Raw genomic sequence first — 18,770 nt, forward strand, 5'->3', positions numbered from 1 at the left:
GGAACACATGCACACGCTAAGCCAAATGTGGACATGCCAAAGAGGGATGAACACAAATCAAAACAAAGCATGCAAACACAAAGAGATCCAGAGAATGAAGACGACAGAGAGAATAGCACAGTCCCATCTGTCAAACAAATGTGAGGATGCTTCTCACACACACACACACACACACACACACACTCGAAACACATTCACACACACACACAGACACAGCAGGCATCATTTAGTCTGAACTTGAGCGATATCTGCCTTTGTCCTTTAGCAGTTGGTCCTGAGGGGCCGCTGTAGAAGTTGCATGAAAGTTTGTTTAGAGCTGAGCAAGTGTGTTAAGCTTTATGAGAGCCCATGGGAGACATGGTGGCACACACACACACACACACTTATACACACACACACACACACACACACACACACAGACACACACTCAGGCACGAGGCTTGGGCGGCAGCTCGCACTGGCCCCAACCAACAGTGAGGAGTTTGTTGTCATAGCAACAGTAAAATGAGATGACTTTACTGTCAGCAGTAATGTTTCATGGCCCCCTTGCCGCTATGGCAACATAACAAGGAGGAGGAAGAGGAGAGATGGAGAGGAAGAGAGCATCAGAGCCATCTCTGCCTTCCAGTGGACTCCCACCAGGAACAATGTCACCGTGGTGCCCTCACTTCCTTCCTAAGACAAACACACACCGTGACAAGCCTGCATACACACACACACACACACACACCTTGAAGAGCCTGTCAAACACCCCTTTCCACCTCGCCCATCCCTTTGATTTCTCTGCGCCGACTATTTTCAGCTACGGCGTTATCGTCAACCGGGGCAATTTGAATTCATTACGCTCAATGTCAATATTGGTGCAACAACGCCGCACCTCGAGACAGGTACAGCTTGTTGAATGAGCGTACGCGCTGTCAAGAAAAGTGTGAGGAGTGAAAAGAAGAGGAGAAGAAGAAGAAGAAGAGGGGAGAGGAGATCAAAGCTCTGCCGAGAGAGAGAGAGAGAGAGAGTCGGATGGAGCAGCGGGGGTGACTATAGGCTGGCCGACTATACGCGGAGCAACAGCATAGCAGCTATACATCACCAATTCTATATTTAGCTCAGTCCTTCCACTACAGCCTATCAACACTGTTAAGCAGAGTTATCGGCGCTGGTGGAAAAAGTGGGAAAAAATAAGGGAGACAGACACACAGAGACGGGAGAGAGAGGGAGAGAGAAAAAAGGAAAAGCGTCAGAACGAGAGAGGAGCTGAGTTGTTTTGCTCTGTTGCCATGGAGACACATCGGCCGGAGCTGCAGCGAGCTGACAGTTGTCACGGCACGGCGGGTTGCCATGGGTGACAGCTGTCAGTCAATCACGCAGAGTGAGGGGACAGATCGGCCGATGATCACCTTGGATTAGAGAGCGATCGCACCACACAGGGGCCGGCCAGAACATATCTGGACTTAATCCTCGTGTCCTAATGGCGCTGCACTCTGGTCCGTGCGTGTGCGTGTGTGTGTGTGTGTGCGCGCTCCCATCAAGTGCATGTGCGTATTCAACCATGTTTGCATGTGTTCGCAATGCTTGCAACCTTTTTGTAACCCCCCCCCCCTGTTTTGCGAGAATTTGTGTGTGTGAATGCAAATTTAGGTCTGCGCTTTCACTTGCATGCATCCCTGCATCCGTGCATGTGTGTGTGTGTGTGTGTGTGTGTGTGTGTGTGTGTGTGTGGGAACATGTGCATCCTAGCGAGGAGGAGGAGGAGGGTGTGTGTGTATTTGTGTCCAGACTCTGAAACATGTTCACAGGGTGAGGGGAGAGCAGATTACATTTCGCTGTAGCTGCTGCCTGGGTCCTTCCCACAGCTGTCTGTGCTAGAGGACAATCAAAGGCCTGGTTTGCGAGCCTTCTGATTGTGGTTGTGATACTCAGCCCCAGTCCCCTTCAATTACCGCGCTCTGCCTGCGTCTAACGAGCACAGCGTTGCTCTTATGTTTCAGAGAATAATGGCCTGATTAGAATTGGGCTGGATTTGAACTCACTCTAATTTGTTGTTTTTTTGTGTGTGTGTGTGTGTGTGTGTGTGTGTGTGTGTGTTTTTGGCAAATCTCCCCGATGATCGTGATCATCTCTACATCGTTCCCCTGTTGTGGAACTGAGTCTGACCGTCGGACATTATTTGTACTGTTAAATCCAGCACTTAAAAGTCTATTTAACACTCGTCCATTGCTCCGACCCACCGAAACACAATAGATGGTAAAGTGGGGGAATCGTCTCTGTGACCCTCCGACTATTAGACCTTGAACGGTATTCGGTGTGTTATGACAGCAACCCCATGTAGCGTCAATACTCTGCTGGTACACTAGTAATTAGAGGGTGGTTGTACAAGGCAAGATTTCCTCAACCAATGAAGCACTAAATTTGCCATCCCAGTCAGAATTGGAGAGAAAGCCCGGAGTAAAAATGATGATGTATACTTTTCCCCTCACATCTAACACAGTCTAATTGGGAGTGTGGTCAGAAATCTTGTTGCGTGTCTCCACCCTTTGGCCTTTAACGAAAATGAAAGCTTTATGTGAGAAACCAACTGGATTTCATAAGCTGACCTCGTTTTTTTTTCTCTTTCCCCTCCTCTCTCCCTCCCCTCTCTCCACTCTCTGTCTGTCTCCCTCTCCAGGAGTGAGCCCTGGGCTGGATGGGACCCACCATGCCCCCCAGTAAGAAGGCCCAGAGCCCCAGTAGTGGAGCCAGTGCCTCGCAGGGTATGAGCCCGCCGTACCGGCAGGGTGACGCCGCCACGGCAGCATCCGAGGCGGAGGCAGCTGACCTCTCCCTGTCCCTGTCCGCCTCCTTCTCCAAGGCCGAGGACGAGGAGCTCACCAGCCTGTCCTGGCTCCACGAGAGCACCGACCTCCTCAACAGCTTCAGCCACTCGGGGCTGCGTAGCGTCTCCCCCCTGCAGGACCCCGACGGTCAGCACCCGCGCTCCCCTTCTTCCTCGTCTCCCTCCCCAGACGACCCCCTGCTCGGCGATGCACACTCGGCGTACGACTTGGCAGCAGGGGCGAACAGGAAACCGCCGTACTCCTTCAGCTGCCTGATCTTCATGGCCATCGAGGACGCGCCAAACAAGCGACTGCCGGTGAAGGATATCTACGGCTGGATCCTGGAGCACTTCCCTTACTTTGCAAGCGCCCCCACAGGCTGGAAGAACTCAGTGCGCCACAATCTGTCGCTCAACAAGTGTTTCAAGAAGGTGGATAAAGACCGGAGCCAGGTAGAGACAGCAGTATTTGTGTAGAGATGTTTTCCCTCGAGCAGAGAGCTGGGTATTGATCTACAATTGATTGATTGGATTGAATTGATTGATGAGCAAATGAAGTGATCTGAACTCAGATTTGACCCCCTGATTCTTTGTGAGTTCATATATTATTCTTTGATTTTATTTCCTGACCTGATCAAGAAATACTTCAGTTTAAAAATGCTGGTATGACGATGATGGTGTGTTATATATCCCGTAAACTAACGTACTGAAGAGCATCTCTGTGATCCAGATCCCGACATTTTTGGCAATGACTGCCTTAAAACATGAGCTGTCCTGCCAAACTGTGTCCTTAAAGTAACGATCAACATTAATGACGTTAGCAGGCGTCACCTTTTTAGATTTTATCTGCTTTAGTCAATTTAATGTCAATCTTGTGATTGATTGTCGCAGAAGGAAAGACTACTCTGCATCGTTTATCGACTTTAAAAGAGAGCGAGGCGATTGCCCAGCAGAGTGGGGGGTTTGTCTGCAGATCGACCATCTACCGTTAGCGTTAGCTCGCTGCACTTGTCGATTTAATGCATTCTAGCTACTGTATACAGTATACAAAACTAGCTGTCGTTAACTCCAGTTTTTTATTTGTTTTACTTTTGATTTTTTTACAGTAATTATGAAGCAATTTTAGGGATCCCAGTATCAGCAATATATACAGTAATTGAGCTCAGCAGCCAAACTGGAGACAACAGTAGTTTCTTTCATTGGCATGTGACAGATTTTGAAGCTGTCTCACTGAATATTAGGCTATTTTTTATGTAAAATGTATGTTTGAGGAAGGTAATCGAGCAGTTTTCAGTTGTACCGATACCACTTTTTTCTTCCTGACACAGATTCTGATACGGACTTGTGTACTCGCATTTTAGGAATTCCCCAGTATCAATATCAAAACAACTCTTAATTCCAAGTATCGCAGTAATTAATCTGGTTTCTCGTGCAGCGAAAGAGCTATTTGATCCGTTTTAATCTTGATACACTCGAGCTCCAAACTCTTAAATAAAATACTGATTAAGTATTTCAGTGGCACAATCTGGCTGCGGTCAAACAAACAGCAAAAAGCGCTTTTATGTCGCGTCTAATATAATATCATTGTTCACGGTGTACAGGTGTTTTCGCAGTTTTGTTTACATCCTCCTTGGATGGAGCAGTGACAAGTACTAATTGGCTGATTTGACCTTCTCTCAGGCAGTCTTTCCTCGAACACTGGCTCGCCTATTGAAAATTACAAATGATGCCCGGCCCCAATTCAAACTAACGCCGGGGTTTTTCATCACTTTCCATCAATCATGGTCTGAATACTTACATGGTGAAATAAGACCGCTGCCACACGGTAAATACGCAGCCTATTACTCACTCTATCATGTGTGGTTATAACTTATTTCACAGCCAGACAGTTATCAGCGGTTTGCAGGCATATCCAACTTGAAGTCAAACATATTCTGTATTTTGTCTACAGCTGTACCAGATTCGGCCTTATCAATAGTTGATGATCTCTGCTTTCATAGTTCTCTTTCACTCAGACGTTCTGCGCTCCCCCTGTGGGAACAGCATTTCGCTTTTGATTTAAGCCTCGATACAGTCTTTTATACCGGCTTTTCCTATCCAGATTTTACTCCATTAAAGACTCGGGGTAAACAGGGAATGAATCCCTCACTCAATTAGTGCTAAATTAATACTGGAGGATTTAATAACACAGATGCCAGCAGACTTTAGATTTCATCTTGCCCGAGGGTGTTGGGGGGCGGCGGCGGCGGGGGGTGGGGTGGGACAAACAGCCAGGATCAATGCTAGCTCTGCGTGTTTAGCTTGATTGAGATTATACTGGAGGATACGGGAGCTTTTTTATGCTTTCCTTGACCAGCGTGTGAACCTGGACTCCTCCTTTAGCGTGAGCTATGTGTGCGTCTGTGTGTGTGTGTGTGTGTGTGCGTGTGTGTGTGTTGAGGAACAAAATGGATGAAGGATATAGAGGACATGGTGTGTGTGTGTGTGTGTGTGTGCGTGTGTGTCTGTGCACACACCCTCACGCTATGCTGTCATCTGGCCCTTGACTACAACGGCACAGAGTTTCTCTTGTATACATATCTCCATAGTAACTAGGTTGCAGTTGACATAAAAGTATGCTGTTGCTGTAGCAACGGGAAAACTGATTTGGCTTCAGTGACTTAGGCGTGTGTGTGTGTGTGTGTGTGTGTGTGTGTGTGTGTGTGTGTGTGTGTGTGTGTGTGTATGAGCTTCAGATGGGCACTGAGGTGCTGAGTGGGGGAGAATGAGCGTGTGTGTCCTCCTCTTGTGTTATATGCACATATGTACCGTGTGTGTGTGTTTTTGCGTATACGTGTGTGTGTGTGTGCGTGTGTGTGTGTGTGGAGCAGCATGTGTAGAGGTGATTTTGGCAAGGACAGCCTGTCTTGTCTTCCTGTCGCTGCACACCGTTTAAGACAGCACGCTAATTAACCCTTCAAACCTATTCACCCCCTCTCTCGCACGCACACACACACTCGGGGCTCGTCTGACACACAAACAAACACACACTCTCAAGCATGCATGAATGCTTAAAAGGACTCTCTCTCACACACACACACACACACACACTGAACAGGCGAGCGCTGTGTCGGTGTAGAAATGAGGGCACATCTCTGCAGACTCCTACTCTACCTGCCAAGTGCTGTGCTTTATCTGAAGCTGCAATTACAGAATCTCTGTAATTTTAGTCAGACTCTGCCATTCAAAGCTTTTCACTGAGAATATCTGCATGTGAATACTCCTTCTTTTCTCCCGGCTTTGCTTTCTCCCTTACCTGTTTATGTCTGTTTTTGAATTGAGCATGCAATTACGGGGGTCCAAGTTATTTTTTTTCTTTCTTGACGTTGCATTAAGTCGTTTCACTCGTCGCTCGTTGTGGAAAAGAAGGAAGAAAGGGGATTTGGTTAAGGGGGGAGGTCAAGCCAATCGTTGTGAGGAGATAGGGCGATGCAGACGCACATGGGGGGGAAAGGGAGAGCGGGAAAAAGGAAGAAGCGGGGAGACATGGCGCGCCGCGAATGCCACAAAATCATATTTCCATCAATTTACAGAGGTGGAGATTAATATGACAGTGGCCTATTTGTTCCAGTGACTGTATTTCTGGGTCATATCCAGGCAGATGACAAGATGGGGACTAGTTTAGAATAAGCTTGCTTGCTCTATGTGTGTTTGTGTGCATGTGCATGTGGTGCGTGCGCGTCGGTCTTGAGTGTGGGTGTGCGAACTTGTGAGAGCGAGCGTGACAGAGAGCGAGTCCCACGGTTGCCATGGCTTTGTTTACAAACAGGATTCCTCACTGTGCTGAATGACATGCCTTAATGACAAGTGTTGTTGCCCTCAGACTGGTGGATCAGCGCCGGAGATCAGTGTTGTAACAGCGCAAAACGCACACGCGAACTCACACAGATATATTTCTCAAAGCCTCTTATGAAATCACAGCGGAGACAAGAGGCAGTTTTGTAATCGAAAAAAGACTCACCATGAATTCTCCCGGTGCGTCACCTCTAACTTGACCTTGCCCGGTTCAGATGAGAGGCCGGCTTGATTATTTTTTTTTACGTTTGAACTCGTAAGCATCTGGAGTGAGCTTAGATTTGTCTGATTAAGGTCTTTTTATTTATCAGCGGGTCTCTGCCACTGATGCATCCACCAGATATAAATTTAATTCGACTGTGTTTTGTGTCAGGCAGACACGCCACCTTTGACAACTAAGACAAAAGCTACAGTGAGACCACAAAAAGTATCGGTAGGCTCGTGCTGGTGGGTGTAGGTCATCTAACCTTTTTACGAAAACATAAAATACATTCAGCGAGTTCTTACGAAGGCGTGCATCAGTTATAAGTGATAAAGCAATGAAAACGCCAGCGATATCCAGCCACAATGTAGCAACACTTTGGGTTTAGTAAGTGAGATGTTTTCAACATTTTTAAAGGTGCACTGATCAATATTTTGACACCAAAACTCGGTTAATCAATGATGATAACATGAAAGGGCTCGCTCATAGTGACAAGCTCACAGAGAGGGACCGCCTGATTCAGAATGTCTCATTAGCGTTCAGGAAACGTTTTTGGTATCTTGTTGTTTTGGTGTTATGGTCCGCAACTTTCCTGTTTTTGGTTCAGTCTCACCGCTTTCATGAAGCCCACCTTCAGTAGCAACGATTGATCAGTTGTTTAAGTCTTTTTTCATGCAAAAATGTCAACTATTTGCTGGTTACAGTGTCTTAAATGTGAGGATTTGCTGCTTTTCTTTGTCTTAAATGATAGTAAATGAAGGTTTTGGGACTGTTGAGAAAAGAAAAAAAGTTTGAGGACGTCACTTTGGGCTCTGGGAAATTGTGAAGAGCATTTTTCACTTTTATTTTGACATTTTATAGACTGAACCATAGACTCACACATCACTACATACCCAGCACATAACAGCAGAGAGCTAGATAATTCATTGAGCAGTTCGAGGCAAACAAAACTCACTGGAGAGAAAGCATGCATCCACATAATTGCTCACATTGCATCCTGTCTGCTTGATGTGTAGAAAGCTCGTTGTTGGCTAATGTGTTTGCCAGAACAACTTTATTTAAGGTGATCATACGTCAGCGTTTACACGTTTAAACACAGTCAGTACTTCTTTAACAAGCTCTAATGGCTGGCTTTTTGTTTTTGCAATATTTCCCCTTATCTTATTTAAAACTATGTGAGTGTGTAACCTGTTTGTTTCTGTCACTGAGAGTCGAGAGTGTGAGGACAAGCGTTGTTGACACATAGCATTTGTTCAGTGTAGCCTGAGGGAAGCAATTTAAACATCTGTAAGATTGGTTCTCGGGGAGCGTCCTTGGAGAACTTTCACGGATTGCGAAAAATTATGCCGCCGTGACAAACGAAGGAAGACCCAAAACCCAAACGACCTCGCCGAAATTAATTGCTAAGTGACAACGTATCATACGAGCTGTGGGAGCCGCTCACAGTGGCTCAGTTTTGCTGCCTCTCGTGTAATCAGTGTTTTCGCAGAGACTTTATGAGCGTTTATAAATATATTCTAGTCACAGATTTAAGAATTAGAGCTGCACATTGTGAGGCTGGTTAAAAAAAATGTAATGAAAACTGGATGAAATACTTTTCATTCCAGCAGGATTGAGTCTTTGAGGGAATCTGGAAATGTCTCCAGTGTTTTTGGCGAGTGACCTGCAAAGTTTTTGAACGTTTGCCCCAAATTTATCTTTGAGGAAAACTTTGATACGTCTGTGTTCCTGATCGTAACAGCCGATGCAATAGAAATCAAATGGAAAAAAATATATAGATGAGATTCGCAGCTTGTGGCTTAAATTAAAACCACCTGGGGGGAAAAAAAAAAAGTTTGGTCCTTACAACACCTGTAGAAGAAATTTAACAGATATATCCCACTTCTACTTTTCTATTCACTGATACAAACCTGCCTGTAGTCCAGCCAATATCTAACTTTCACACCTGACCCCTCTTCTTCTTCTTCTTCTTCTTCTTCTTCTTCTTCTTCTTCTTCTTCGCCGTCATGTTTCAGCCTCTCCCTGCATTCAGACCTCACGCTGTTTTTCCCCTCAACTGTACTCAGTATCTTAATCGGCGTCCTGACATCTATCTGCTCCGCGCTGTACTTAACCTATAGCTGCTATATTATTAATCCTCTGTTTATCTGTGTATATACACTTAGTATTGACGGATCCTTGTATCGCAGTTAATCAGGCTTAAACGCAACCGGGGTAATGCTTTTTTACTCCGACTGTGGACGTCCATCATGAAATTGTATGCAGTTGTAATACTTTTGGATTGGTTTGTGTAGGTTAAGTCATATCGCTCATGAAAAGGCAGCGGACAACAAAGCCTCTTAGGCTGATGTCCTCGCATGTTCCTCTGTGGCAGCTCTGTGCTCTCTGTGCGTCACTCATCTGTTTCTTTAATCTCATTTCATTACCGAGCTGAAAACCAAAATTTACTTTCCCTTCTCATCGTAGCCAGTACGAACTGTTGAAATGGGTCCCTCCACAGTATATGGATGCCATTGCTAATTATGATTAAACTATTTAAAGCTGCAGCTGCGGTGGCGGGTCAGTGTATAGCTGCATTATAACAGCTGTTATAATATTGTGGTTGATTGAAGAGTTAAAAGGATATTTTCTGTGTATGATCATCAAATCCCGCGAGGACCAACCATACATCCATCTTTTGATCAGGGCTGCACGATATGTAGTTTCAGTGTAACAACGTACGCATGCGCAGGATGTGCAGTATCGAGTAAGGCAAATGAACTCCATTGCAGCTTGATACAAAAGAAAATTATAGGAATTAATTGGAAATAATTTTGCATGACTAATCTGCAAGAGTCGGTCTATTATTACATACTTGAGTCCGATTCACAGGCTCTGGTGGCAAGTTGTTGCTTAAGGGACATGTTCTCACTGGCAAAATCAGCCCCATCATCTGTAATTCTTCTTTTATTTCAGAGAAAACCAAAATACTGCAACGTCCAACCCTTCTGCCAATACCATCTGACTGTAAATCTTCTGGGACTATTTTCAGCTGCGGATTAATACATGTTTTGGGTGCTGTAGTGAGAATTACAGCGGCGGGATGTTTGTATGTGGGATTGATTGACATAAAAATGCAACGGTTGTGCTCATTGTAATAATGCGACATGTCACCCAGAGCAACAGTGAGGCTCATTAATGTGTTTTTAATGTGTTTGTGACAACAATAGAGCTCGGTGACACAGAGGAGTAAGATATATCAGGCTGTGGGTAAACAGGCCGGGCTTGTTAATAGCATCAATCCACTGTTGTTTTGGTCTTTGTGTGGGTTTGTTGACGGAAAGAAAAAATAGAACGATGCCTGTCTTTAAAGGAGGAGTTCAGCATTTTGGGAAAATAATACCACTCACATTAAATATGAAGCGACAGCCATAGCACAGTTAGCTTAGCTTAGCTTAGCCTTAAAGACAGGAACAGCTAGCAGCTGGAAAAAACTGCCGCAGAGTCGAAGCTGATCGCTAATTAATATGTTGTTTATTATGTTTGTTTGTTTATTCAAAAACACTATTATTTATTTTAAAATAGGAATTAAATATATATATATTATTACGTGTAAATTAATAAACGTTTTGCATGCTGGCAAGCAATTTTTGTTAGTTTCGGAGATAGCATGGCCAGCTGTTTCCCCCTGTTGCAGTCTTTATGCTAAGCTAAGCAAGCTGTAATAATAATAACAATAATAAATTAAATAAGCACCTTTAAAGTCACCCAAGGGCCCTTTACAAAACCAGATAAAACAGTCAATACATAATTAAAAAAGGACAGTAAAATAAAGAATAATGAGCAACAAAAAAACAGGTTTAAACATGTTCAGCTGTAGCGTCATATGTAGCTCACTGACATGAGAGTGGTGCTCTTTGTATTGCCTTCTGTTTATTTTCCTGTCTAAAATGAAGTGAACTGTCCTGGTTTATTCTGAGCCATGACGCACAGCACATGTGGTGTAAATGTATATGTGTGGAGATAACAGTGCAGATAGGAATGCAGTAGCGGTAGTGTAGTGTTACTAGCGGGGTCAGTGGCAGCAGGACTTTTTAATATCTCCCATTTCCAAGGGAGACCAGCCCCCACAGCTTATATAACACAGGAAACAGATGTTGGCAACACACAATCATCTCTCTCTCTCTCTGCCTCTCTCTCTGCCTCTCTCTTCCCCTTTTGTCTTTTACTCACACTATGACGTGTCGCAGGCAAGTTACAGTACGAATGTTTTCTCCATCATGAGACGACCTGTACATCGCTCAGTAGTCTGCCGTTTTATAAGACAGAGGCTTAAAACGCTGCTTTCCTAATCAAAACTCCTCCAAACTGGTGTGGTGACACAGATACATATCATTAAATCCACGTCTTTTAAGTGTAATATTGCTTAAACTTGCAATTTAAAGTCTAATGCAGTCAGTTGTTTTGTCTCACACTCGATGAGATATCTCTTAAGAAAAGGGGGGTTAACGTTTAGACTTGTGGATTATTTGTTGTGTAATCCTGCTCTTTAGCTGCGAACGCTACACTGATGTGCGACTGTTTTTTCCAGCGACTCAAATAAACACACCATCCAGAAAATAGTGCTCGTGTGAGAGGCGAGAGAGACCAGATGGGATCAAAAGGGACGGGAGGGAGGAAATAATATAAATGGAGATCACAAGCACAGTTTCAGGTGAATGTCGAGACCACAGTCCTTTATCACCTGCTTTCTACGCTGTGAGATCCACCTCGTGGAGGTGTGCTATTTTTAAAATCTGTGTCACACTGTATCAAAGTTGAACCCCGCTGAGAACTCAAAGCCAATCTCTGACCTCAAATACTTTTTGTGATAATCGATTTTCTGAGACATGCTGCCTCTTTTTTTTTTTTTCTCAACTTTTGCGAATTTGTCAGAAAATGAAAAGTCCATTTCGGCTCCTCTCCGCTCGCGAGCCCCAGATGATGCCTGTTGCCAAGGCGACGGCTATAACCCAGGTGACAGACCCTTCCTGTGAGCTGCGCCCTGTGATTGGCCTATCGACCGAGGGAGGGGGGTCTGCAGATTGAGCGTTTTGATTGGCCGGCTGGTTTGGCAGAGGCAGGAGCCCCGGCAGAGTTTCTGTAGGGAGCATTGATTTAATCGGTTGGCAGGCGGGCAGACAGTGGGCACACACACGCACACACACGCACAGATATACACAAACGGCTGGCGGGCTGCAAGGTGCAAGGGGAAATTTGGCCCAGTGGGGGTCACCTCTGTGGGAGCGAGCGTATGTGTGTGTAATATCATGCTCTCCAGGAGAGGCGTTGCTGGCAGTAATAGAAGCACTCCCAGGAGCAGACCACGCTGGGTAATATCACACTCCCTAGGGAACTCGCCATACACACACACACACACACACCTTCATATACACACACACACACACACAGAGCAAAACATGGCACATATGGCCTGTGTTCAGCAAGACTTACATGCTAATGCAAAGATTCAGACACACGAATCAACAGTGCACACACACATCCTGTTAGCTTCTTGCAGTCTTACACGGTTTTAGCCTGAATCTGTTGACATCAGGAGACACACAGTGAACCACGAAGTGTCCACAGAGGCTCTGCATGCTCGTCCTTCATTAGATATGTGTTCTGTAGGGCTACAACAAACGATTAGTGTCATTATCCATTAATCTTCTGATTATCTTCACAGTTTATCTCTTAAAATGTCAAGAAAATAGCCCAAAGTTGCGTCTTCAAACTGCTTCTTTTGTCCAACCGACAGTCCAAAACCAGGAGACTCTTTGTTTACTGTCATACGTGCCACAGAAAAACAGCGAATCCTCACATTGAAGAAGCCAAAACCAGCAAATAATGGCTAACGATTAATAGACTACCGTCATACAATACGTCAAGGAATTTATACAACTCTGAGAAGTCAGAGGAAACGTGTGACACATTTTGAAGCCTGCAGCAGGATTTGTTTTGCAGCAGCGTCAGATGTTGGAGCTTTTTGTTTCCAGTGTGAGACGTGTCCCTGCCTTTGCAGTTCCACTGACAAGCGTAACTGTCAGTGTTACACCTGATAATAATTCATACTAAAGTTTGGTTGGTACACTGAATGTGTCACCTCCTGTGCTAATTTTTCCTGACGTGATCATAACAGAGCGCTTGCTGTCAGCGGTGCAATACAGTAGCATAATAAAGTTTTGTTGTTACGCGCGTCAGTTGCAGTTTAGTCCCCAGCCTCGGTGTGTTTGAATAAAAGTTTGGACTTCAGTGAAAGTTAAAAAAAAATCATTTCACTTTTAGCTCTACTTATTTAGTCTGATTGAAAACACTCAGACGTAAGAGAGCTCCATACGTCAGCAAGAGTAACTTAAAAAAATGAAATAATAATCATGTTTACTGGCTTTCACACAACAACACAACATAAGAGAGAACATGTGAGGATCTTTTTACCGGATTTGCATGATGCGGTAAAACAAAAGCATGTTGTGATTATGTTGACGGATAAAACGATTGCGATATGATTCAAGACGAGTGGGAATAATCAGTTCTGCACGATGTGACATTTGTTGGAAACATGTTTTCTCGCATCTGGAGAGCAGGATTTGCAGTGTCCTGACATCTCTGCAGCGCTACAGTCCTTCATTATAACGTCTTTTAACCGATGAACAATGGAGGGCAGACGTTGCATAAATTCACTCTCTTATAACTCCTGTCTCTTGGCTGTTGCCTCCTCAACACGCGCGTGGTGAATCGTGTGATCGCTCCAGAGCTGCTCTTAAATGTCACACTGACACCTTTCTGTAAGTTAAGAATAAGTTGCTTGATAACTGTGTCGGATTCCTCACTTTTAGGAGAGGACTTTTTTTTTATTTTTTCTACTCCTGAGTGGCATTTTGCTTAAAGTATTTCTTAGACATTTGAGGAATTTGTGCCCGTGACCCTGAGAGGAGGCAAATCTACTCTCTCTGTCATTTCCCGATGCTGTAAGCTCCTCAAATGCCATTCACCTGGGAGTGTTTTTTATCATTTGAATGGCTGACTTGATCCACCGATGTGGTGGAAATGTATTTTTCATCCACTTCAATACAAAATGCTCCTCAGGTTTTTCAAATCTGTCTCCAATTAATGCTCACACGCACGACTCTGGCACATCTGACATTTCCCTCCTAATAGATTCCTCGCAGTATTTGCAGAAATCAGAAGCCGGCAGTCATGACATCTCCCCACCCTGTATCCTGTACCTGCATCATATCACAGAGCACTACAAAGTGAGCTGAACACGAGACAGGACGGCTTTTAATTTTATATTTACTCCACTCCTCTCTCTCTCCCTCTTTTCCCGCCCGCCGTCAGCCTCCGCCGTACAACAAACTGCAAGGGTTTTTTGGTTTTTTTTGCCACGTTCAGATGACAAGATGAAAGCGCGGAGAAGTCAGCGCGAGATAGAGACAGGGAATGTGTTTTTTCACGGCGGGCCGTCTGAGATCCCTCCCTTTCTTTATAATCTATAGGCTGGTTTTCACTCAGATTGGGAGCCGACAGCTTCATTAGGTGAGGGAGGGGGGGGAAGCTGCTTTGATCTAAAAATACACACCATCAGCGCCTCTGGAGTGGAAAAAGTTAAAGAGTCTCCCTGTGTCTTAATCAGGAAAAAGCCTCCTGATTATTTTTCAGCAGAGAGGAGCAGAGGATTTGGAAAATATCGAGCGAGGTGGCATTGAGAATGTTTTCAACTCTCATCCCCTCCGAGCGTTATCTTTCCTGGGGAATATGAGAACCTTCTGCTGTGTGTACAGGTGGTTTGGTAAACAAGAATCGTGGCACCGGGTCTGGACTTTGAGCCGGTGTTTGGGCTTCGGACTTGTTGGCTCACATCTGTTTGTGATGTTGCTTTGAGGGGCCCGATAGCACTTCCAATAACATCTCTCTCATCTGTCTCCCTCTCCTCCTCCTCCTCCTCCCTCTCTGTCTTTCAGAGCATAGGCAAAGGCTCTCTGTGGTCCATAGATCCGGAGTACAGACACAACCTGATCCAGGCCCTGAAGAAGACGCCGTATCATCCGTACTCGCCCGGCCTGGCCACCCCCTCCACCTCCCCACCCACCCTGCCTCAGACATTTCACCACAGGTAAGACGGATTAGCTGATTGCTTGATTGATTGTTAATATGTCATATCTGATGGACTTAATTAATTGCTTAATCACTCTCATGAGTTTTGATTGGATTATATTTCACTGGATTCGTTGAGAAACCCTGAGAGCTTTTCACAAGTGGTCTAGACTTGTCTTTGCTTTGCACATGCATCATAAAACATGTTCAGACCCGGAGAGACGGTTCGATGGTGCATTTCACAACTTTTGTTTTCACTGCGTTTTAATTGGGAAACCACGTAGCAGCCAAAGCTACATACTGCGGGTTTAATAAAAGCAAAATCATGATTCTGATCACCATATTAATCATGATTATGGATTGAAAGGGTTTGTGTTGTTTGGTGAAGCCTCACAGAAACATGTCAGAGAAGTTTACCCCCTGTGTTAGCAGACAGGAGGTGGGTGCTGTCATTTTTAGGTTCTGCTCTTATCAATGCTGATGTTTGATCAAGTGCTCATTTCCTGATGAGTGTTGTCTTAATCAGTTATCAGTGCGATATGACCACACCTGTACTTTGGATCACTTCACTTTTGATCGGTGAGAGGAAGTAGACCCGTGTCCTCCATCTTTTTATCTACGAGCTTCCTGGGGAGGTCACCGGGGGAAACGATTATGAACTATATTTCCGTTTGCTCAGCAGAACTAGTGTGAATAACATGTTTTATGATAACTATCGCAGCATTTTGGAGGCTGGAAACGTTAGCTGGGGCTAAGCAGTACTAATAGTTAGTCATATCCGAAGTTGTGCCCATAATTCCCGCAAGGAATCATGGGAGCTAGGAATGAAGTGGTGTAAGTTAGCAGGAAGTGTTTTGTGGACTGTGGTTACTTGTTATGAATCCTCAATTTCATAGCGGACACACAGGTTTTTTAATTTGAAGCTAATTTATTGTGAAATTACGACATAAAACCAGTGAAATACTTTGGTTTCATGTAATCAAATTGAGAAATCAGTGCCAACATGTAGTGCCTTTATATTTCAGTAGTTTGGGTTGAAGCCGTCACCTCGTGCTCTGGGAAACTGTGACAAGCATTTTCGCTACTTTCTCACGCTTTTAGAAAAATAATCGAGACACAGATTGATAAAAATAAACGTGGGTTGCAGCCCTAAAGCTCATACAACATAAAGCACGCGCTCTCTTCCACCTCTCCTACTCTCTCTCCATCTGTCGCTCTCTCTCCACCCACCTGGCCCCGGGCGTTTATACAGCTGACCCGCCCTCATCCTTTCCTTAAATCTTTTTGCATGCTGTTTTCACTCCCATCCCTCCTCCTATCTCCTTCCCCCCCTCAGGCACATGACAGGTAAAAAAGAGCTGCTTGCCTTTTTTTTTTCCCTCTTCTCTCTCCACATGTTTCACTTGTTCACTCCCTCACCCCTCTCCACAGCATTCCTTGTCCGTCCCCGCGTTTCCGCCTTTTCCTCCGGCGTCCTAACACTCCTCCGTTCCGCTCCTCTCGCTCCTCTCGCCTCCTCTTTTTAATGTCCCGCACACACCCTCCCGCTCATCCTCAGGCATACATTACAACTGGTGGGGCGCCCAGTACTCCGTCTTCTTTATTTATCCCTGCTGTGATTTATTTCCCCCCTCTCTCTCTCCACTCTTTTCACTCTCTCTCCACCACTTTATCATTCAATTAAATCCTCCTTTGTCTACATTCACTTCATTCTCCGTCCCCCCCCGTGCACACACGCCTCTCCGCAGCATCCACCTGTGCTGTTTCCTCCACGTTCCCTCCCCTCCTCCTCTCCTCCCCTGACCTCTACTCTACCCTCCATCCTCTCCCTCTGCGAACTTTCTCGGTTTCCGGCTCCTCTGACCATCCCCGCGGAGATGTCAGCGAGAGTACTATTAGTCGTCTTTTTTCCTCTCTTCTCGCTTGTTCTCTCTCTCTCTCTCTCTCTCCGAATACCCCACCACCACCACCACCACCACCACCACCCCTCTCCCCAGTTGATCCGGGCAGGTTGGCTTGCAGAGCCAGCGGACTGTGTAAGACAGAATAATTGGTTCACCATAAAATGTAAAAGTGTCATTTTGAACAATGAGGTATGGGGAAGTGGAACAAATTGGAGGCCGGATTCGGAACATGAGGGGGAAGGGGGAGAGGCGGGGGTGTAGCGAGGAGAGGTCGGCGTGAGGAGGGGGGAGTGAGGGGAGGAGAGGGAGAGAGAGGGGGGGAGGTGCTTCATTTGCATTGTGACACACAGCGGGAAATGAGAGAGTAAGTGAGGAGAGTCCATTTCTTGGTTAGAGAGGAGCCTGGAGTCCCCTGTGATGAAGCACCTGAAGAGCATGCACACTGTGGGGTTGTGTGTGTGTGTGTGTGTGTGTGTGTGTGTTACCTTACCTTCTCGGCAGTCATTGGTTTACATCAGGGCTGCATCTAAGAATAATTTTCTTCAAGGTGCTATTTGTAAGAAATAGGAAGACATAGCACCTTGGCGAGGTCCAGGCGACCCCCCCGGCCGTGGACTGAGTGCTCGCTGCGCCATCGCTCCCGGCGCGACTGTCAAAAACTGACTCTTCAGGATTGTAGGATGGGTCGGCCTCCGTCCCAAAGCGTCAGTTCTTGACGAGTTATTGATTGAGTTGGGAATGAGATTCAAAAATCAACTTTTCTTACAAAATGCACCTTTAATGGATTAATCTGACAGTCATATTCTTGATAAATCGATTAAATGTTTGGTCCATAACATCTCAGGAAATAGTTGAACATGTGCGTCACGGTTTGCCAAATTCCAACATGAAGTCAGAAATCCTCAGAGAAGATGCTGCCACCGGAGACTGGTGCATTATTGGTTTGATTTTAAAAAAATGATTTATCAATCATCAAAATATTGATGATATTTGACACAGTTGATCCTCAATCAATTGGAATTTGCTTGAAATCCTAAATCTATCACAATAAACCTTTTTTTGTCTTTCTTGTCAAAGATACACGACAGTCGTTTGCTGTTATGAGTAAGGATTTCATGTATTCGAGCCGTGTCCAACATCATAAACTCGAGGAAAAACAAACTTTATCGTGCAAGAAATGACCAGTTTTCACATTTGCCTTTTCATAAACTCAGTTTTTGCTCATTTGTCGTCTTTTTGTCCGGTCAAAAGAAATACTACCTGACTGGTGGATATAAGAGCGTGCTTGAACATCCTTGAATCGTAGCTTTGAAAAAAGTCGCCGCTTTCAGCAACAAACTAAAGGCTTTTAAATGTTACGTACGTCTGAATAACAAGCATCTCTGTGAGCTGACTTTTTTATACCATCCTGAGATAAATGGAAAGCAGCGGCTGCCTGGAAAGAAGAAAATCAATCTGACAATTTATGGTATGCTTTAGAAAATTGGCCAGCAGCAACATAAAGCACATGCACAGCATGTACAGTATGCACAATTTGTTGCTAATGGGCTGAGACATGAACACTACATGTATGCTCGTTTAACCTCTCAGAAACATTGCTGCTGGATCCACGTCACATGTTCACATATTTCTATTTGACATAACGGCACAACTATCAGAACCGTTTATCTTCGGCCTACAGTCGTTCATATAACTCTGTTTTAGGCTTTTAAAACTTTCCAATTCCTCATTCAGTAAAAGCAGTAAGAAGGAAAACAGTGTTTTCTATCTTTAAAGCAACTTTGAAGTGATACATTTAAAGGGTAACTCCACTCATTTTGCATATTTAAGTGTGTTAACAGGTCTTGGGGAGTACTACTGCATGTGTGAAAAAAGCAGTGAAAGCCTTTTGTGGCTCCAGAGGAAGCTG

The 18,770-nt window shown here is 44.9% G+C and overlaps 1 protein-coding gene across 1 annotated transcript in view; it reads left to right on the forward strand.

The window, feature by feature from the left end:
• ches1 (checkpoint suppressor 1) overlaps positions 1 to 18,770 on the forward strand; it is a 59,559-nt gene that overhangs the window by 23,928 nt on the left and 16,861 nt on the right. Inside the window, exons 2-3 of the mRNA XM_084377991.1 lie at positions 2,663 to 3,262; positions 14,825 to 14,976. Of these exons, the coding sequence (XP_084234117.1) occupies positions 2,681 to 3,262; positions 14,825 to 14,976 (734 nt within the window). The 5' untranslated portion in view covers positions 2,663 to 2,680. The remainder of the gene's footprint in view (positions 1 to 2,662; positions 3,263 to 14,824; positions 14,977 to 18,770) is intronic.

This window comes from Pagrus pagrus, assembly GCF_965226575.1.
Source record: "Pagrus pagrus genome assembly, chromosome: 16".
Classification (NCBI taxonomy): domain Eukaryota; kingdom Metazoa; phylum Chordata; class Actinopteri; order Spariformes; family Sparidae; genus Pagrus; species Pagrus pagrus.